The sequence below is a fragment of the Quercus lobata genome, chromosome 6 (genome assembly GCF_001633185.2).
Source record: "Quercus lobata isolate SW786 chromosome 6, ValleyOak3.0 Primary Assembly, whole genome shotgun sequence".
Lineage (NCBI taxonomy): Eukaryota > Viridiplantae > Streptophyta > Magnoliopsida > Fagales > Fagaceae > Quercus > Quercus lobata.
Genome location: NC_044909.1, coordinates 11,181,869 through 11,205,013, shown reverse-complemented (window position 1 = coordinate 11,205,013; position 23,145 = coordinate 11,181,869). Strand labels below are relative to the sequence as shown.

General features: G+C 33.6%; 1 protein-coding gene and 1 non-coding gene across 4 annotated transcripts; both read right to left on the bottom strand.

Annotated features, from left to right (window-relative positions):
- Positions 1-1,076: 1,076 nt before the first annotated feature.
- LOC115994534 (two-component response regulator ARR2-like) lies at positions 1,077-5,390 on the bottom strand. Of its 3 annotated transcripts, XR_004093231.1 has the most exons (7): positions 4,810-5,388; positions 4,155-4,307; positions 3,671-4,051; positions 3,214-3,290; positions 1,897-3,087; positions 1,611-1,814; positions 1,077-1,523 (listed from the first exon to the last, which is right to left on the bottom strand). XR_004093231.1 is itself a non-coding variant. In XM_031118735.1 (6 exons), exons 1-6 carry the CDS (start codon positions 4,982-4,984, stop codon positions 1,740-1,742), a joined length of 2,049 nt encoding a protein of 682 aa, XP_030974595.1. In that variant the 5' UTR covers positions 4,985-5,390; the 3' UTR covers positions 1,077-1,739. The 3 variants fall into 3 exon arrangements, 2 of the variants coding, with proteins under 2 accessions (XP_030974595.1, XP_030974594.1); XM_031118735.1 differs by having other exon boundaries at positions 1,077-1,811; positions 4,810-5,390; XM_031118734.1 differs by having other exon boundaries at positions 1,077-1,814.
- Positions 5,391-22,730: 17,340 nt separating this feature from the next.
- On the bottom strand, positions 22,731-22,804 carry TRNAT-AGU. Its single transcript has one exon. It is a non-coding gene; the product is annotated as a tRNA-Thr (tRNA).
- Between the last annotated feature and the right edge of the window lie 341 nt (positions 22,805-23,145).

Below are 23,145 nucleotides of genomic sequence, written 5' to 3'. Positions count from 1 at the left end.
AAGTAATTGATGTGGAAAGTGCAAAGAAATATTTATTTTATTTTGAAAGTAAATTATATTTTTATTGATATCTTATTTAATTTCTTAGATTGAAGTTTATTTGTATAATTCCAATAATTTAATAATTTAGACTTCCTAGGGTGAGAGTATAATTCAATTTATTGGTATCTTATTTAATTTCCTAGGGTGAAGGTTATTTGTATAATTTAATAATTTAGACTCCCTAAAGGCCTAAATCAATTAGAATTTGGATTTCTTTAATCAGTTAGAATTGGGGTTACACATAAACATAGTATTCTACCTCTACGGAGAGTTTATAGTTTGCTTGATTAATAAAAATCTCTCTTGAAAAGACTCCAGCCAATATAAAGTGTTGATTCCAAAGTTTTCAACCTCCCTTGGTGTAGACTACAAGCAACCCCTATTCGCCGCCTCTTAAGTGATTCTAATTGTTTCTATTCTTTACTTTTCATGTTACATCAAATGTTGTTTTGTACTGCCACAATGTCTCAACCTATGTCCTTTCAAGTCTTCACTCTTCACTCTTCACTATGTTCTAGCGCTATAGTCCAGGATTTTTTTTTTTTGGTAGAATCAAGTCCAGGTATATACTCCTTGATGTGCCAAACTGATTCTCATATCATCAGCATTTGGTACCTCTGTTTTCTCATAGAAGAAATGGAACTTGTACCACTAACATGACAAGCTCAAAATCTCTTTTTTCAAATACTACAGCCACGTCTAGCGCGCAGAATAGATTTCATTTCTACGAAATGAACTGTCCAAGAGTGAAGTCCAAAGACCACGCTTTGGATGCACATAACATTGATGCATATGATCTGTGTGGTGATAAACAGAAAGTGAAGAATTACTACAAACCCCCTTGCTGACTAGTCCATCTAAAACATTCTGTAACTCAAGCATGGGGAAAATTTTAAGGGTTTTTTTCCCCAGCTCTACCTTGACATTTATGTTGCTTGTTGTTCAACGTGACAATTTCCAATCTAATAAAAAATTTAACAAGATTCAAGAAACAAGATCTTACACAAAGAGCTGAAAGCAGAATGGAAGTTACATAATGAACAGGTTGTCAACAAAAGCTTCTTATAAAGCATAGATGAGAGCATCCTCAAATTTTGGTACAAGAAAAGAACCAGGAAAGAAAGCCCAGACTTGTGTCTTGAGCAATGAAATGGTATATTTACATCATAGTCAATTTCTGAATAAGAGTAAAAAATAAAATAAAATGAAAAAGGACAAAAAGAGAGAAAAACATTGCAAACTTGATGTGTTATTAGAGTTAGAAAAGCTCCTACAAATCTGCAGATGTATCAAAACCTTAGTCTCCACAATTCAAAGACATGCGCACAAAAACCAACGGACAACTTCACAAGCACCCTAAAATTAGTAGCTTCTTGCTGTAGTTTGCTGCTAACAGCAGTCAAAACTTGCATGTAGCCATGTGCATCTTTGCATATAATGCAGTGGTGTATCTTACCTGCTTGATCCATCTGAATCTTCCACTGTTCAAATCATCATGCATCCAAGTTAAACTAGCATAGCAGGTTATTCACAAAGGAAGATGCATATAAATGAAATAATGCAGCCACCTTTGTTCAGGACCTTGAGGTAGAAAATTGAATCTTTTTTGTGATTGCAGGTTAAAATTCCATCAATGGTTGCAAGTATGTACAACAGAAACTGCAATCATAGAAAGAGCTGAAGCATGGAGCATTTTTCTACACAGGAATATTATCCATGGAATAACCATCTAAGTCGAAGTCTGTTTCAGCCGTCCCAATGCCTCCTTGCTGCTGGAAAACAGAAGAATTTTCTACTTTAGTGATTGAAAACATTGATTAGATAAAACCCAATGCAAACATCCAAACCACAAACCTGTTTTAGGAGTGCACTCATGAGATCGTCCTGTCCAAAGTGTTCAGTAAAGAGAGTTGTCTGACAATTTGTGTCAGGAATTGTTTCAGCCTTCACCCTTACGGAATTGTCAACAAGAAGGTTATTAAGGTGTGGACTAAAATTTTGCATATTCCCTTGCTCAACACATTCGACCCCTGAAAACATAGCCCTGCCTACAGCTGATGCATTCCTGTTCTGTCCACTCCTTTGGCTAGAAGAATACCCCTGATGAACTAAAACTGATGGTGAGACATCAAGATTGCCTTGTATTGGGTTTGCATTTTGAGAGGCATCAAAGTGCAAGCCTACATTCTGTAATTCCCAATCATGTGATTTGTGCTGGTGCTGGTGCTGGTGCAAGTCATTGAATATATCATAACTTTGCACAAATCCTGCTGATCCTTTCATTTCAGAGTTACCCTCTTCTTGAAATGATCCTTTAGATGTGACATTGGATATCCCAGGAGTACTTCCAAGAGGGAAACTGTTGCCAGCCAATTCTGTGGTGTGGTTCATGGGAAAACTCAACATTGAAGAGCTTGGCGGAACTTGATTGTACCCAGTCCCTCTGCTATTATCACCAATCCCATTTCTTCCTATAACCCCACCAGCAATGCCATTAGTCATAATAGGCTGCCCTATGGATGAGGGAAGCCTAGGAACATGACTGCTAGTAGATTCATTTAGTATCTGCCCTCTTGATTGCGGTTGAGCCATCTGCATCAACAAAGAGCTACCCTGTCCTCCATGGGTATTCACTTGCATATTCATGCTCCCAATTGATTGTGCAGATTGGTGCAAACTGGCAAGTTGCTTTGGCTCCATAGTTGTTGGGATTCCATGAAGTAAATTCATTGGTTTGTTACTACTCATTTGTTGCTGTTGCCCCTCTCCAAACCGTAATTTTGGATTTTCAAAGCTAAAAAGGTTCCTTTGATCAACTAGCGGCATGGGAATGCCGGATTTTGTGGTTGACCTACCGAGTCCTGCTGCTTGAAGTGTGGCAAGACTTTGTGCTGGGAGTTGACCAGTGACACTGAGAGTTTGAAGGTCAAGCCCATTGAGTGATGACATTGCCCCAAAAGTTGCATCTTGAGGACTCATGAAAGAATTATTCATACCCTGGTGCTGCGAAACCCCACTTAATCTTCTAAGATACAGGCGATATTTCTGTACCATAAGGATGAATAGTCAGTTCTATCAATGAATGAAAAAATATGGCCATTACATGAAATAGTCAAGTCAAGTAGAAGTAAATACATATATAATTACAATCTAAGTGCAATTGTACTATACCTGAAGGTGACTAGCAACATTTTCTCTAGTGAGCCCAGGGACGTTCATCAACTCCAGGATTTTCTTGGGAACTGCTTCTGTAATTGCATATCAAAGGTGATAACGTAAGGGGTGAAAGAGCTTCTCAAAAATGGGAAATCAATATAAACATTCAATAATAATCGTTCAACATGTAACATGATGAAGGGTACCAAAAGATACCAGATGCGTGGTTCATATTAATCTTAAAAAGTGTCATTTCAAAATGAATCAAACTCACAACAGAAGCCACCACAACATCAATCCAACCAAAAGCATGGTCTTTTTGCAAAAAGGAAAAATGAAAAAACGTTGATTATGGGTCACATACCCTAAGCCCCCAAGTCTGAGATGTACACTTTTTCTCTTTAGTCTTAGCATGAAACTCACAAAAAATTGGTTGTTAACAAATTGAGAGATACAGGAGAAGAATACGTACTGTCAATGCCCAGTTGATTAACAGCTGCTACAAACTGTTGATGGAGCTCAACTGACCAAACTACACGTGGCTTCTTCAATGTAGATGTATCGTCCCTATCCTCAGTTTCTTCTTCTTCATCCTTCCTCTTCTTTGAGTTTTTCCAATTCCCTTCATTAGCTGAGGATGAATAATCCACATCTTCAGATAGTTTTTGCTGCCGATCTCCTTCTTCCACACTACCGGATTGCTCCAAATCCTTCCACTCATTCTTTTTCTTGCGAACCACATGCTGCCATATGTTCTTCAATGCCTCAATCCTGACTGGTTTGATTAGATAGTCACAAGCACCATGAGTCACACCCTTCATGACAACTTGTTTCCCATCATCCGCTGACATCACTGTTCAATTACATAAATCCAGATATCAGGCACTAACTTAATATAGACTATGGATTCATGGCCAGCTAAAACCAATTTACACCTACAACAAGAAGGAACTTACTGATTACAGGCAGGTCCATCTCCAGACCAATGTGCTCTAGGAGTTTGAATCCATCCATGTCTGGCATGTGAACATCGCTAATAACAATATCAAACCCATTTTTGTTCTCTCGAAGCATTGACAATGCAACTTCTGCTCGATTGCATTTGGTAACTAAGATCACATAAACAAACAACATCAATCATTCAACAATTTAAACAATCAAACCCAAGGAACAAAGACACACACACACACACCAAAAAAAAAAAAGATGCTCTAGATGCACAAATTTGAAACTCAAACTGATCTCTAAAACAAGACAAACAACCCAAAAAGTACAAGAAATTTGTACAATATAAGCCATGTTGAACCAAATCACAATCTTTAACATGTACAATAACAATAATCCAAGAGTCCATTTCATTCCCCTTTCTACCAATATTCCCAATTCCATGCCAAAAGGGAAAAAAATGATAACACAACAATTGAAACCATTAAAGAATATATATATCTATATATATGTATATACACATTAAATTAGCCAAAAGGACAAGAAAATCAAATTCTTAAACAAAACAAACTGAGAGAACCTATGAAGAAAAGCAAAAAGAGAGGTAGAGAGAGAGAGAACTATAATTAAAGAATAAAAAGCAAAAAGAAACTAAAGAAGAAATACCTTCATAAAGACAAGTCCTAAGCATCTTCTCCAAGATCACAAGGCAGGTGGGGTCATCATCGACGACCAGGACACGTAGTCCCGCCGGAAACTGGTCCGGAACGACGTCGTTGGCCTTCCAGTTAGTACTTGAACTAGCCGTTGACATCGATCCCTTACAGTTACTCTGATTCATTTATCACAAAACCAAAAAAAGACCCAAATCCCAGAACCAAAAAACAGAGAGAAATTTCACACACACATACACAAAAAGAAAGGAATTGAATTCACGTAGTTGAACTCGGCCATCAAAAAGCTCGATACCCAGCTCGAATTCAAAGAACCCCAGTTCAGCTACGCAAGAATCTGAAAGAAAAAGATAGAGAATTTGAGTTTCAAAATACAAAAAGATGAGATTTTTATGTGTATATATATATATATATTTTTGTGTGAGATTGTTAATAATAGAAGTTGAAGACTTGTGGGCTTTTTGGATAGTTGCCTCTGCTTCAATTCAAGCTCACAATTTCTGGGTTTATTTTGGTTTTATTTTCTTCAATTAATTCTGTCTCTGTGTGTATGTGTGTGTGTGTGTGTGTTTTTTTATTATTTAATATATTATAATTAAAGGTGGGACAGACATAGAAGAGTGGATCCAGCTCACACATACTACGATTAACTAACCCAACAACAGAGCATCCTAAATCTACTCTAGCAGAGAAACAGTAACAGAAATCCAACGTTAACAAATCCAAGATTTTACTGCTTCTACTGTTTTCTTAAAGTACCTCTTTCCGTTTATATTTTTATTTTATTTTCTTCTTTTAATTTTTTTTATTTTTTCGCTTACCAAAGTAAAACAACACTGTCCTCGCTTACTAAAAAGTCAACTCGAATGTTGTTATTGTCACAATTTCCTTTAATTAAATTTTTTTTACAATTATTGGAATAATATATTATAATTTCGGTATAATAGAACTAGCGTATCAAAATAAACTAATATTGTACTAATTACAATTCATAATTAATCGTCTTAATAAATTGTAAAAAAATTATGTAATTAACATTCTTTTTCTTTTTTTGTTGAGCTGTCATGTGGTATTGTACAATAAAAATAATGACATTAATCTGTTTGTTTGAAAATTGAAAGTAATATTGTCAGTTTGTTCTAGTAAAATTTTTTATATTTTGAATAAGAGATTGTTTTCTAAATGTCAAATATAGTTTGGATTTTTTTTTTTTTTGAGGAAATTCTCAGCCTGACTAACTGAGTTTTGAAGTTGGCAACTGCATTCAAATTAGCTCCGAAAATGGAGTGTCAGATGAAAAGTAGTTTCAAGTTTTTTTTTTGTTTTTTTTTTTTTGAGGAAATTCTCAGCTTGACTAACTGAGTTTTAAAGTTGGCAACTGCATTCAAATTGCAGCTCCGAAAATGGAGTGTCAGATGAAAAGTAGTTTCAAGTTTTTTTTTTTTTTGTTTTGAGGAAATTCTCAGCTTGACTAACTGAGTTTTAAACTTGGCAACTGCATTCAAATTGCAGCTCCGAAAATGGAGTGTCAGATGAAAAGTAGTTTCAAGTTTTACCTAATTATCGTATGTTGAGGTTATTTTATTTTATTACCGCACATTCTTGGTGCGATGATCATTCTACAAGTATAAGTATTTGTGAAGTGTGAGAGCAAGGGCCGGGGTTCAAGTCTTCAAGAAGGAGCTTTACACACATATACACTTAGATTAGACTAAAATAGAATTCTATCTTATAATAAAAAATAAAAAAAAAGGTTATTTTATTTTTCTTTTAAACTTTTTTTCAACCAAACTAATGAAAAAGGATTAATCAGCGTTTAACTAAACCTCATAAATTACCTTTCCCCTTCAAATTGGTGAATACCCAGGGAAATGAATACTCTCATTCAAAAATTTAAGACTAGTATTAAATTAGTCCACTCGTTATCCAAATGACTTTATAAGGAATAGAATCTTTGACACGCGAAAATGCTAATTAATACATTAATGCCAATAAACAAAATATGAGAAAAATGTACGAGCAAATAAATAGATTGTTAATTTTGTGAATTAAATGGCTTTTAATTAAGGGCAAGGATCTGAACTGATTCAAATTGTCAAAAAAAAAAAAAAATTCAATCATTGGCTTAAAATGATTTTAAAATGGAAAAACGTGCAATTCGATTACTTTGCTTAATTTAGCAATTTTTCATTAGCGTCCTTCACTAAAATTCCCTTTGGTCTTTGAACCCTTTTTTTTTTTTTTTTTTTAATTTTCTTTGTCTTTTTCACTTGTTTATCATTGTCCACTGTACTCAAACTGACCAATTGACCTACACAATTAAAGAAAAACTGATGGGGCATCACATTCTTAAATACAGCAATGCCCATGTTTCTATGATTATTCTGCAATTTAATTAAAGTAACACCATAAGAATAGAGAAGGTGGGGGGGGGGGGGGGACCTTTGAATGTGGAAATCTCTTCTAGTCCAAAGGAACCCATATAACTATTTTTGCAACACATATTTTAAGACCAAAATGCCTTGACATAGTGTTATTATCTATATAAACAAAGTACATAAACAAAATGTAAAGCATTTGAAACTAGTTATACAAATTGACCAAAAAATTGACCCTTAATAACCAATTAAGAAAGCATGGACTAATAGTACCAACTCTTTATTTTTTTTTTGAGTTTTGAGTAGAAGGGTTGGCATAGAATTACAAACTTGTTCCATAATCAATGTGGTTGTTTTGGTTTCCTCATTCCAAGTACTATTATTATTTTCCTTGAGAAAAAAGCTTTGTGTAGCTTCAACAACTTGCCATTGTTTATTGGTCAGAAAAGGTAAAAAAAAGTTAATAAACAAAACAAAACCCAACAGGCTTTACGCATTCCCCGTGAAGCCCAAAACAAGGTGAGACTGATAGAGTAATAAAGGGGCATATGATATAGTAATAGTCTGAAACTCTAAGATCTTTTTCAAGCTCTTCTTTTTAAGCAGTGGTTGATGCTAACTGTTCATCAAGTTTTTAGTTTTTACCTCCGTCAAGTTCTTCTCTACTCTCTGACCCAGCTTTTAATTTGTCATTCCACCACTTGTCCCACTTCCCCCAACCGACACGTGTCATTTTCCATGGCACAATGAGACAAGGTCCCCCCACTTTGGTGTGTAATGCTTTTCTTTGATGTTCATAAAAGGTTAGCAATTTATAAACCATGATATGGGTATGTTTACAATACCAACTCATCAAAAAACCCTAATTAAACAAGATTGCAAATACAAAGGAAGCAACTTATCACAAACAAGTCTTCTACAAAGTCTTAGGACTAATGGATTGCCTAAGAACTATTTATGAGGATCTCTTATGAATCTAAATATAAATGATCTTAGAAGTTCTGGTGTGCTCTTAATTGTGCGGGGTATTATTTTTATTATTATAAAATAAGCCTCTATTTGTACTTGAGGCTTTGACGGTTATGCTTGGCTTCTCCTTCCATGGGTTGCTTATAAATTAATTTCCTCTTCCAAATGTCTTGTGACTAACAAGGCTTGGTAATCTCTCTTTGTCGCTCTGAGGCAACTGTCCCCTTGCTATTTATGGCTGCTTGGCAGGTCTCTTTATGTCTGATTGTTCTTTGTAATCGCTAAAGATAACTAGTCGTTAATTCAACGAGGTAATTGCCATGATAATCAACATATTAATGCCAATTGTTGATTCCTAACTCTTGATTTACGATATTAAACTATTTATTTATTGAATTGATGATTTCTAATATAATTACATACTGCATTTTAATGATAAACAATGATCTTAGGTATGATGCTCTTGTAAAACTATTACTAAATTCAATACTACTTGTGGCATTTATAATACTAGCCTAATGAGAGCCATCCTATTTTTTTACATGTGTTGAAATCTCTTCGAGTGTCACCATATGAATGCCACTTGTCATTCCTTTAGGCTGTTAAACTATATTTTTATTGAATTTATTATTTCTAATATAATTACATAAGGCATTTTGATGATGCTCTTGTAAAACTATTCCCAAATTCAACATTATTGGTGGCATTTATAATTCTAGCCTAATGAGAGCCATACATTTTTTTTAATACACATATCGAGATCTCTTTGAGCATCACCATATTAATGCCACTTGTCATTCCCTTAGGTTATTAAGCTATTTATTTATTGAATTTATTATTTTTAATATAATTACATAATGCATTTTGATGATAAATGATGTTCTTAGGTATGATCCTCTTGTAAAACTGCTCTCACATTCAATACTACTTGTAGCATTTAGAATATCAACTGAATGAGAGCCATAAATTTTTTTTAACATGTGTGTCCAAATCTTTTCAAGCACTCGTCAATTTTATTGGTTGTCTATAATAGTTCTCTTGTCACTCACACAACATGATAATTACCAAAAATAATTCCTTAAGGGTGGCTCCAAAATGGTAGTTAGGATTTTTAAGTAATATTATTCCGTTAAAATTAAGTAATACCTCTAACATTATTCATGTAACTTCTTTAAAAATTATTGTGCAAGGGGGGGGGGGTGAATTTGATTCCGAGCCGAGGCCTAAAAGCTAGAAGGTCATACTTGAAGCAATGGGCCAGGCCCATAAATGTGGATATAAGCTAGGGCATCTAAAGAGTGATGGGTAACTCACTAGAGCAATTCTTGTGGAGATCCGAGTTGGCCACCAATACCAAAACTCTTATCCGAGGTAATGAGTATGGTTGGCCCTTTGGCAGAAAAGAGTGGGACCGCGGGCAACTGGTTCCCTTTTTAATCTGAGATGTCACTTCCACCAAATTCGCCTCGGGAAACACCCTGAAAGGATAAGGATTATAGAGACAGTCACCTCTGCATTAATGAGAGGTTCTCTACCTAATCTCTTCCATGTCACCCCCAAAAGTCTTATTTCATAATGAAAAGGGGGTAAAACTAAGGGGTGATGTGACTAATATCCCAAATAATCCAGTTGGAAGCAGGCTAGCTGACGAGATAAGGGAAGAGAAAATGCCTATAAAAGGGGAGAAGGCTATAATTGAGAAGGGGTTGAGAAATATTAAGAGAAAACCCTAGAGAAGAACAATAGAGAGGAAACTGGAGAAGTTAAGTAGAGCCACATTGTACTTTTGCTCTCTTGCTTACTCCCTATACCTCAGGAAAGCAGTTTATGTATATTATAATAGTTCACCTTCACTCTTGCTTTCTTAATCAATTGTTCGGCCTCCAATTGTTGAATTTCTACCTTATGTTTATGATAAATAAATTGTGAAAAGTTAGTTACATAGACATTTTAACTCGTTAAGGTGTGTTTGAGTTTCTTACCCCCCACAATTATTATTCATGTAAATAATACAAAATCTAGGGACATATATAATAGTTTACAAGTCATATTGTAATTGGTGTATAATAAAAGTAGTGTTACCATGTTGAGAAGTGTTACATCCACAATATTTTCACAACAATTTTAGTTTTTTTAGTACCACAAAAAGTCATTTTATATATTTTACATTTTCACATAATACAATAAAATAATATTTCATTCAATCACCAAAACATAACCACAACCAAAAGTAGTGTGAATGCAAGGTGGACATTGGGAGAGACACTAGTGAGGAGAGAGACAAAAGCAGTATGAACGCAAAATAATCTTTGTTTTTTACCTTTCAGCTACCGTGCATAGTCAAAAGTGGTTGTGCACTGTAGCTATGGATCCAAAAAATATAGCTTTGCCTCTACTATTGCAGAGTACATTTTGATATATAATAGTACCAAAAATAGTTATATAGCTATTTGGCACCACTATTATTTAGTGCTCTAACAACCTATTACATAAAATTTATTGTGAAAATATTGTGAGTATAATATTTCTACCTAAAAAGTTTGAAAAAACTGCTTGTGAATATTTTGTGCTCATGGAATAAACGATTATGGGGATATGGGTGTGTGGTACAACTGGCAGTAATTTGGAATTATTGTTTACCCAAAGAAAAAAAGTAATTTGGAATTACAACAACAAATCATTTCAATTTTTTTGAGGTGCAATAACATATCATTCTTGTTTCTTGATATTACCTTAAACTTCCTTTTCTTTTTTTTTCCTCAAGAAACACAAGTACCATCATCAATTATTAGCCGAAAAAAGAAACAACGTACAACAAATGGTAGGTCTAATCCCTTTTTTTTTTTTTTTTGGATAGATAGGTCTAATCCAATAAGCAATTCTTTTGTTTTTTTTTTTTGAACTGTAATCCAATAAGCAATTCACACATTACCTTTTTCGGGAAAAAAATAATGTAAAATACCACCTAGCATGCTGCTTTTTCACTGCAACAAAAGCAGTGAAACTTCTTTAAAGTGGCATTACTGAAATCGTATATTCCCTGTAAAACCTTTTCTCCCTTACGATGAATATATATTCATTGAAAGAAGTCTCTCTCTTTCACTGTCATAATCTGTGTTTTGAGGTTCTATTCTAAGCTCTCTCTCTCTCTCACTCACTCTCACTCTCACTCTCTAGCACATTCAAACACACATAAACACACACTGTGACACAGAGTCACACACACATAGCCATAGCTACAAAGCCCAATAAAAATCAGTAAACGTCTAAGCTGCAAATGCGTATAGCTTTATTGGTTGGGTTCTCAAATAGATTTAAATCTTTAAAGTTGATGATGATCCTAATTGCAATTGTATATTTCTTTTTGATGAATTGCAATTGTTTATTGGTTTTTGGATTTAGCTTTTTATGGGGTTAGGGATGCTTTTAAGGGAAATCGAATATTATGTGTGTAACCGCGAGCATGATTTCACGCGCGAATTAAAATAAGCTAAAACTATATACTATAAAATTATATAAAACTGTATACTATATTAGCAATTTGTGGTGGGGTGGGTTCCAGGTGATTGGAGATGTGCCACGTGGCACCTCATGGGAGTTGGAGAAAAGTCCAAAGCTACTTTTCCCAACTCTCCCTATCTTGTATTCCCGCCCCCCTCTCCCTGTGCAACATGAGTCATGAGTGCCATCCCAAGCAACACCTCACCTTTCTTCTTTTTTTTTTTTTCTTTTTTTTTTCGTTATTAAATATTGACATTTTTTAATTAAAAAAATTTATTATTTTACCTTTTTATTGATATTTGATAAATACATTTTTATATTATGAATGGTTATAGATTAAATCTTATAAAAGATTGTATTGTGTATAATATAACTTGCCCTACCCTTTCTTAAAAATTATCATAGATTTTGAGTAGAGTTTGTGATGTACTTTTGTGTTAAGGACATAACTTGTGTCCTATGTATTAGTACACTGGACACATTAAAATACAGATACATGTCTAAAATTTCCTTCATTCAATGTCAATTCACAACAGAATTTTGGAATTCAATAAGGTTTCATTTTTCTCCACGTTGAGTTTGTCAAACTTTTACAACCTATCTAATCATTGCTCCAACTTCTTACCATGAGTCACGTTTTGGTGTTAATTACCATTTAATTGTCACATTCAGATGCTAGTTCTTTCATCTTTGCGACTCCATTATCTCTTCCATTCCATGATGTTCTTATCACATGGTGATTTTTTCTTTTATAAAAAAAGAAACACTTGCTTGGCACCAAGTCACAAGTCACAAGTCACAACCACTAGCAAAAAAGGCACTAGAAATGATATACCTCGTACCAATCCTATCCAACACCATACAAAACTCAAGCTACTACTATTTATGCAATATTCACAAACCCAGTACAGTTTTGGACGTTGAATTGGTATGAATTTGGATACCACTTAATTTGCTAAAATTGAAAATTTATTATTGAAAGTACGGTAGATAAAGGTAAAAGTTAGTTGAAATAGTACAGTGAGATTCATGAATAGTACTAAAAAGTGTAGTGGAACCCATGAATAGTATAAAAAATGAAAAATTATTGTGTACTTTCGGAGTACCATAAATACATACTCTCCCCTCTCACATGAACGGTGTGTCTTACTAATTAAATTCATGATGGGTCCCATCATTCATGAGAGATGAGGGACTATCCATTTATGGTACTCCGAAAGTACTTAATAATTTTTCATAAAAAATAAACTGAATAGTGAAATAATTTATAATTTTTATTGCTTTCCAAACACACACTATATCTGGATTAGGTGGTCCACTCCATGTTAGTATAAAAAAAATTATATAATGGAAAACAATCAGTCTATCTTTGAACTCAATAACCCAATTGGCCAATAAACTCAGCTTGAGGGAACTACTCAAACTGAAAGAACATATATAATGTCAAAAAGTTCATGCATGTCTCTTTCATATAAAATTCAAATGCCTGATTTAAAATTGAGTTCTTAAGTCTTAACATAGAATTTAGTTTTGGTCCAATAGTTTATTTTCCAAGAGCCAAGCTATATATGTTTTAATATTTATGTTTCGTGTTAAATTATGTTTTATATAAATTCAAGGCTCAACGAATTGGCTAATTGACAATGATTGATCAAGTTGATCTATTATGTTCATTTAACTTTGTTACTATTATGAGATCAATTCCCAAATGCTAATGATATTTTAACACTTTTGTCATCTTTGAATAATAATAATAAATAATTCTTTAAAATTACTGAAAAGTATTACTTTTGCAACCTCTTCTCTCACATGATGAGATCATCAGACTTGTAACTTGTTATATAAAGGAAATGGACAGTGTTAACATCACCACTAATACCTAATTCCATCTACCTTCCACTATCATTGTGATAAACTAATTAAGGTTTTAGAAATTGAGAAATTACATTTTATACCTTATAAGTTTAGAGTAATTCAAACTGATGTGATTGTGACATTGAACTGCATATCTCTTAATATTTATACTTTGCAAGTTAATGATTTATGAGAAATTATTATGTACTCTTGAAGTACTATAAATACGTACTTCCTCTTCTCATATGAATGATAGATTCTACTAATTAAATTCATGGTAGGACCTACTATTTATATAAGAAGGAGAACTATGCATTTATGGTACTTTAGGAATACCTAATAATTTTCCATAATTTATTAGCGATTACACGATATACTTAGAGATTAAGATGATCTACTTACATATACAAAGGAAGATCAAATGACTCAAGTAATGTTGATATGATGCTAATCTAAATTTTTTTAAGTACTTGGGGTATCTTTTGACAATAAGGGTAGTTTTGTGGTGTTTCTCTTATTCCTTTAAAGCATTAGACGAATTCATCCTTATTATAAGTTACTGTTTATAACACAGTAAACATTATCATAAAATATACAGCCAAACAAATGTCCTATCCATATGATTCTTGCTTTACTTTTGTGTTTCATAGTGCAAACAAAGGTTAATGGGATTCAGTTGCATCATTAAACATATCTTAATCTTAATTATCTTTTTAATTCCCCAAAATACACATTAGACACACACAAGGAGGAAGGAGGATCCAGCTATATTACAGCCAACTAGCTGAGATGACTTTGAAAAAAAGTAGGACCTACGAGACCCCATTTTTTCAAGCTGTCCACATCAGCAGACGTGACGTGTTGGATGATATTGAACTTAAGAATAGGAAAGGACACGTGGTGATGTCCTTAGTGCGAAAGTGTGGGTCCGACACCAAGGCTGTAACAAAAGGCCAGTGTGTGTGTGTGTGTGTGTGTGTTACGGAGTAAATAAAAGTGGACCTACGCGGAACGGTGTTTTGGGCTTTGGGCCCCCATCAACACTTTCATATGTGAAATTAAAAATTATTAAAAAAAAATGGGCCCACATTTGTAAGGTACGTGTGCCTTGCTTCTCTCTCATGCATTGTCTCTTCTATTATAGGGGACTAAATAAGGGCTATACCTATTAAGAGTTTGGTTTCTTGTGTGTGATTGGAAAGAATGTATCTATGTAGGTGAAGCATTTCTGTGATTGAAGTCCTACACTTCTATAGTCTATATGCTCATAGGTTTTTTTTTTTTTTTTTTTTTTTTTTTTTTTAACTTTTAGTTCCTTTTGAGATCTATAACATGTTAGCAGATACAATGTATACATGGTAATAATGTGGGAATTGGGATTTTTTATTTCTTCTATCAAAGTTAAAAAAAAAAATAAAAGAGAAAATCGAAAGAAAAATGAACCGTCATATAAATGATATAATCATTACTTACGACTTTTGTTCATAATACGTGGTGGATACACATCCATTTATGGAAGTCCTAAGAGTAGGTTTTGGCATAACTAGTGCAAGGCGACGTAAAGGTTTGGAATTTGGAGCTTGGAGTAAGGTTAAGGAATGCTATTACTTTTTTGGGTCAAACAAAGAGAGTTAAAAGAAAAGAGAGGAAAAGAAAAGGGGGGAAAATATAAAAAAAAGAAGAAGGAATCTCCCTATTATTATTAATGTGCTGTAATCCAAATGTCCAACGTTGTTTTCTCTCTTTTCGATTGATTGAAAAGAATCAAATCAGCAACTTATTAGCATTTCTTAATGCCATATCAAATCCATTGGGTTACAGATTGCTACCAACAACTATGCTGAATTAGTCCATTGTTGACAAATGTTGCTTTGCAAGAGGAGTAGGAAGGAGGATTAACGACAATAAGGTATCCTATGTCTCGAAAGTACATGTATATTTTATTTTATTAATTATCATTTCATACATCAAATATATGTATTATTTTTTATATTACATGGATTCCATAATCGTATAGGAGACGCACATTATAAGAAGAATGACACGCATCCAATGCATAAGAAAATGATTGATTAGGAACTAAGCTATATAGTACTAGAATTTGGACACAAAGAAAGTCACAAAATTGGATAGGGGGTATGAATATGATTCTGAATGGGTCATATATACAGATGGGTTGCTTTCCCATCTGTTGAAGCCATTTATGGAATAGCATTTGGGGATTAGAATTTAGATAAAAAAAGATACATATCTGTGAATCAGAGGGTGTGGATGATTGAGCACGTGGCAGAGGAAAATTGTGCTTCCCCACATCCGACTATTCAACACGATCAAAAATTTGTGAATCAGAGAAAGAATTATTGAATTGAAAAACTTGGGAAGTTGGAACTACCTGTCAAGAGAAAAAGCGAAAATGGGGTTCATGGCCATGGGGGTACCCCCCAATGGTACTGCTAGTTGGACGTGTAGATTCACAAATCTTCCTAATTAGTACAACTTTTCCAGGCTTGCAAGCAAGTGGGTCCATTTGATTTTGACAGTCCTAAATGGATTTTTCACAGAAGGTACAGAGCAAGGTAGAAAGTTCATAACTTTACAGCTTCAGATTTACCATGGTGTGTGTCTATAAGATTACTGGTACTATTTCTACCGGTGCTGTGTGTGGTCCATCAAGGTTTTCATTGAGTTTTTTCTTTTGTATCTTGCAAGAGACAGAAATTATCTCTTGCCTTTTGTTTGTACAAGAGCTATTGAGGGAGCTCTCTCACTCACATAATCACATTACATATGGATATGGTTCCAATATTCTAATGTACTTGTAAAAACTCACTCTTTGTGAAAGAGATTTGTTCCATAAAACAAACGCGACAGATACTAGTCTGTCTCACATCAAGATAAAGAGAGAAGGTGTATTATATTAGACATAGGTAGATTTTTTTCCACAGGTTGTGATACCTACTCTAAGGATGATGAATATATTATATGATATTTGAGATAGCTATGGTTTATATGAGATGTTGAGACTAATTTATATATATTTTATTATTATTTTGAAGCCACTTGGCGATTTCTTTTCCGTCCAAATATGCACGTTTGTGTAATTGTTTAAAGATGTCTAAGATTTAAATCCTTACTCCCCTTTCGTAATTATCAAATTATCAAAAACATAAATCCAACTTATAGCATTTCGTTTACTTAATTTTTGGCATTCTAATTGTCCGTTTGGGATTCGTTTACTTTGCTAAAATTGAAATTTTTTTGCTGAAAACACTATAGATAAAGGTAAAAGTTAGTTGAAATAGTACAGTGAGACCTATGAATAATATCAAAAAATGCAGTGAGACCCATGAATAACAATAAAAATAAGTTGAATAGTAAAATAAGTTGGCAAAAATAATCCAGGCTAAAAATGCACACTAAATTTTTTTCAAGTACAAACTTTGTGCTAGTGATGTAGTAGTTTGGATAATGGGAAACCCCTTTTAATTCAATATGAAATTTAGTTGGAAAATTTTATATTATTTATTGAAAATTGATAAAAATATAATTGTAGTGTGAGAAGTGAAATTTTAAAAAGTTGCACATATACAAATAAGCAAGTAAATAACAAGTTAACGAGAAAACAACTTATCCAAATGACTCATTGTAGTCAGTAACCACATATCTTCTCTTTAACACATGAGAGAGTAAAATTTTCTCAAGTTGGCAACTAGGAAACCCTTTTTTTTTGGTTGCTTGAAACTTGGAACCATGTGAGTTATAGAATCCATGTTAATCTCAGGTGCTAGTGCCAGGTCCATTACAAATGGATGGTAGAAAATTTAAATTTTCACATGACATTGTCCATAACAATACTGACCATGGGATATTAATTTATTATTACGCGGGAATGTTTCCTCTCAATATTTTGTTGCTTAGGCACATCAAGAAGTAATATGTGGTCTAGGGCATACTTCAAACCTTTTTTGACTAGTGCTTTGCAAGAAAATTTTTTGTTTAAAATCAAATGACATTTTTGTGGTGTTGATAGTTATGAATTGTGTGTATATGTATAGTTGTGAATTGTGAATTATGGATAAGATAATAAATAAAGATGAAGAAGTAGTAAAACTTGATGGTTAATAGATACTAAAGGGTGAATGTTTTAGATATCTTATACCAATAATTCACAAGGATGATGAGATAAAAAATAATAATAATAGTCATTGGATCATAGTAGGGTTGATGAAATGAAGAAGTGCATTAGGAGTATTGTATAATCATATAATACATAATTAGTTAATAAAAGAATATTATAAGACCAACTATGCTATATGGCATTGAATGTTAGGTTGAAAATAAATTAACAATATATTCCTAAAATGAGTGAAATGAGAATATTAAATTGGATAAGTGGAAATAAAAGAAAATTTAGGATTCAAAAATGAAGAAATTCAATTAAAGACATTAGACTCTTATTGATGAAAAGATTAGTGAGAGTTGCTTGAAATGATTTGGTTATGTGTAAAAGAGAGTGGTTAATGCACCAGTAAGTAAAAATGACTTGATTTAAGTTAAGAAAATGAAACAAAGGTTGAGGAATACCTAAATAACACTAGTCGAAGCAGTAACAAATAACATGTTAGTTAAATAGGTTGTAGAGAGAATGATTTTAGATGGGATAATATGATGGAGAAAAATACATGTGAACATTAATCCAATTAGTCTTTTAAAGACTCATAAGACCTATTGTAATTGTAGCAGTACTAGTGACTTTCAAATTTATTTTATTTTGTTTACAATTTTAGGAATTGGTATGTGTAATTCATTTGCATCTATCAAGATGCTTGTTTTTTCAAAAGTTCATTCTTCTTGTTTCCATAAGTTTATATATGCATAACAAATTTCAAAACATTTTTTACAACTGCTCTTAAGACCTATTGTAATTGTAGCAGCAGTAGTGACTTTTAAAATGATTTTATTTTGTTTACAATTTATGAATTGGAATGTGTAATCCACTAGGCATCATCAACAGGCATGTAGTTTTTTCCAAAGTGCATTCTTGTTTCCATAAGTTTATATATATATGCACAACAAATTTCCAAAACATTTTTTTACGATTACCGAGGTGGCAATTCATATTTATTAATTTTATGTAAAAATGACATTGCATTAATTACAATATGTCGCTTAAAATGTAAAAAAATTGTGAATCTTATCGTGTCTATAACATTATTATTCTCATTAATGAGTTATCGTAATTTGGCAGCCATCACATGATTCACATTCCATGTGGGTATCTAGATTCTAGAATCAGTGCAAGTTGTGCATTTTCTTGGATCTAAGATAGGCATACATTTGGAACGAAGCCCTTTGAGCATTATTTTTGTGCAATATGCAATCTAGATTGAGTCAGCATTGGAAAGAAAGCAGCATTTCTTTTTTCTGAAGAATCATAAAATAAAGCAAAGCAACACACTACAGACAATAGCTTCATATAAGACATTAATTGCACATGGTAACATGAGCAAACACCTGCCTGATTTTGAGCCCTTACTTTCCAAGATGGAATGGGGGGGATTTGAATGTGATATGAGATCAAATCATGCATTCTTTCACCTTTATTTTCTTTTTTATTGGACTAAATAGTCTATTCGTATCTCAACCTCATGCCAACACTCAAGCATTATTTTTGGCTTGATTGTTAGGTCAAAATCCATCATTGGATAGTCTTGAGCTCTAGTTAATCGTGAAGGGAAATTCTGGTTTTGTGCGCTAAAAATTTCGTGATGTGAATGATTTAGTTGGCGTGGACCAAATCCAAGCCCAATCAAGAACACCCTATCAAGAGGAGGAGCTCAATCATTACATTCAGCCGCTAGGCACGTTCAACAAATAAAGGGCCTTCAAAATTAAGCACTTTTTGGTTGGGGTGAGGTTGGACTGGACTTGACCCACTTGAGTGATTAGTGGCATAGTCATTTGTTAAAAATATGAAGGTCCAATCTTAATTTAGGCTCAAGTCTATTATTTAACTTTTAATTCGGATTCAATGAGTATAAACAAAATAATCTTATTCCTAATTATAGTTCAAAGTATTATTATTAGTACAGGATTTAAACTATTATATTACAATCATCAATGGATTCATTGTAATAGAATGAGAGAGAAAGATATCAAATTCACTAAACTCTGTAAGGATTATAACACTCATTGTGAGAGCTTCATTTTATATTTAATATGTGGGAATACCATTTAATTCGAAAACATAAACTTATATGTTTTGGCCCAACATGTTATATTAACAGTTTATTCTCATGATTATCAAATGTGAGAGTGAGACGGGATTATTATTACACACATTCGGGGGAATAGTCGAAGAAATTTGAATACCCTCTTGAGCCAAAATTTAATTAAAAAAAAAAAAATACTACTTAACTAACACCACACATGAATATTTAAGAGGAAGGTTTAAAAAACAATAAACCCATGCCGTTTATTCTGTAGTCTACAAGCCTTATTGGATACCAAATAGACAAGTGGAAAATTGATTTTTTTTTTCCCCTTTTAACCTTATCGTCTAGGAAATACAAGATTACAATGCCAAGAGAAGTTTGTTCATAGTCAAAGATGCTACTTCCTCTTCTTCTTTTTTCCCACTAAAGTGGTTGATTCAATGGGCCAGGGCTAAATCCAAGCCGCGATAAGCACATGTGAAAGCCGTTTAAAGCCTATCTATAACAAATCACCAAAAGGCCCATCAATTTTTAGGCCTTGATCCGTTTCTCTCCATCTAGGAAACTTTCTTATAGATCGATTTGAGGAAAATTTGTGTTTGGGCTCAAGGCTGCATATCGTTCCAAATAGAGGATAAAAAGTCTGGGCAATAAGATCTTTTGCATTAGTGGCCATTGAGGTTCAGCTAAAGCTTTCTACCCTTTTCATCCATGAACCTGTCTAGGTTCCAATGAACCTTCATACACAGAATGACAGAATGATTATGTCTGTGCTGAGTGCACAAGATTAACTTGAAGAATAAAAAAGAAGACCAGCTATATAGCATATCCTGTTTTGATTGTTTTAGTAGAATTACATATATTATAGGTATTGTGATTTTGTGCCAACTTTTGATTCGAAAACTATATGATATATCTCCATTGTGTTGAGATTTATAGGGATTTTTTTTTTTTTTTTTTTTGAGAAAGTTATAGGTTTTTTTTATCTATTGGCAATTATGGTTGCAATCAACCATGTCCATGGGCATAAAATATTAACCTAATGTTTTTATTGTGTTACTAAAGCCTTCATGAAATGATGGGGTTTTTTTTTGGTAAATAAGAGAATGACATTAAAAACTAACCAAGAAAACCAACAGTTTGAGGATGAATCCCCTCATAGCACGGAGATTCTAGCCTTTTGCCCTTAATTTTTTAAAAATTTAGCAATATGCCCCTATTTCGAAACTATATAGGAATATGCCCCTGTTTCGATACTCGATTACCTTAAAATTGAGTTTCAATGAAATACTCGATTCGTAGAAAATCGGGTTATGCCAAATAAACTAAAAAAAAAAAAAAAAAAAGGCATGGAACTCGATTTTAGGGAAGTCGAGTTCCAAAATGCCGCTATAGGGCTTTAAAACATCACTATAGGGTTTAAAAACGCCACTTTAGGGCCCCTTAACCTGGTATGGTGACGTATAAAAATTTTTTGCAGGAAAACACCACTATAGGGCTCTAAAACGTCACTATAGGGCTTAAAAACGCCACTATAGGGCTCCCAAACAGGGCGATCACACTTATAATTTTTTTTTTTTTTTTTTGCAGGAAAACGCCACTATAGGGTTTTAAAACGTCACTATAGGGCTTAAAAATGCCACTATAGGGCATCCTGAATATGGGCCAATAACACTTATAAAAAATTTGCAGGAAAACGCCGCTATAGGGATTTAAAACGTCACTATAGGGCTTAAAAGCACCACTATAGGGATCCTTGAATATGGGGCGATCACACTTATAACATTTTTTTTGCATGGAACTCAATTTCCTGAAACTCGAGTTCCATGCAATTTTTTTTATTTATTAAGTTTGATCAGGCATAACTCGATTTTCTACAAATCGAGTATTTAATTGAACTCGATTTTAGGATAATCGAGTATTGGGCTTTAAAGCGTCACTATAGGGCTTAAAAACGCCATTTTAGGGCCCCTTAACTTGGTATGGTGATGTATAAAATTTTTTTGCAGGGAAACACCGCTATAGGGCTCTAAAACGTCACTATAGGGCTTAAAAACGCCACTATAGGGCTCCCAGAACAAGGCGATCACACTTATAAATTTTTTTTTTTGGCAGGAAAACGCCACTATAGAGTTTTAAAACGTCACTATAGGGCTTAAAAATGCCACTATAGGGCATCCTGAATATGGGCCAATAACACTTATAAAAAATTTGTAGGAAAACGCCGCTATATGGATTTAAAACGTCACTATAGGGCTTAAAAACGCCACTATAAGGCTCCCTGAATATGGGACGATCACACTTATAACATTTGTTTTGCATGGAACTCGATTTCCTGAAACTCGAGTTCCATGCAATTTTTTTTTTTTTTTTTTGTTAAGTTTGAGCAGGCATAACTCGATTTTCTACAAATCGAGTATATAATTGAACTCGATTTTAGGATAATCGAGTATCGAAATAGGAGCACGCTCCTATATAGTTTGCAAACAGGAGCATATTACCAATTTTTTTAAAAATTAAGGGTAAAATGCCAGAATCTCTCTCATAGCACATGCCAATTTGATCATAATACAAAAACATAGAAATGTCCACAGGCGGACTTTCAAACACAACAAAATCTTGCTGAAGACTTAGCCCTTTACGATGAAATGATGGGTTACTGAGTAAATAGGATAGGAATAGGATGGGTACCCACTTGTTGATTTTTGGAATGAAATTAGTACAAAGTTAGTACAAAGATAGAAAACGTGTGGTCAGACATTATAGATTAAATGGCAAGATCAGATGGGCCTTTATTAAGGCAGGCTGTGAAAGAAGCAGCAAGTTTTGCAGTACAACGAGGAATTCCAAATATGTCATTTTTTATACAGATACGAGTGTAATGGATTAGTCAAGACTCAGTGTCTTTTAATGTCTTCCAGCTCATGTTTAACAAGTCAATTAAAGCAGGGTTTGAAAAGAACAGTAAAAAAATAGAAAATTTATTAAATACGTAGTGCTCTCGTTGAGAGTCGAACTCAAGACCTCCCGCTTACTAAACGGGTGCTCTAACCAACTGAGCTACGAGAGCTTCTTGGTGCTTAAAACATGTTTTAATTATATATACTTGAATATTTTCTTATCATTCCACATCACTCAACCAACCAAACCTGAAACCTCAACTTCAGAACTTTTCTTTACAGGCGTGTAAAAACCAAACAAAAAACACACCACCCCCACTAAAATCCAAAAAATATATAAAAGAAAACATTACATAAAAAACACACGTGGCCCAATGAAAACCCCGAGGGTGACGCACCTAAAATAAACCACGCATTTGACGCAATCACCTCCCCCCTTTTGTCTCACAATTCGTCCAAGGCGGCTACTACCACTACTACGGCCTTTTAGCACAAGTAGTAAGTTTCCATT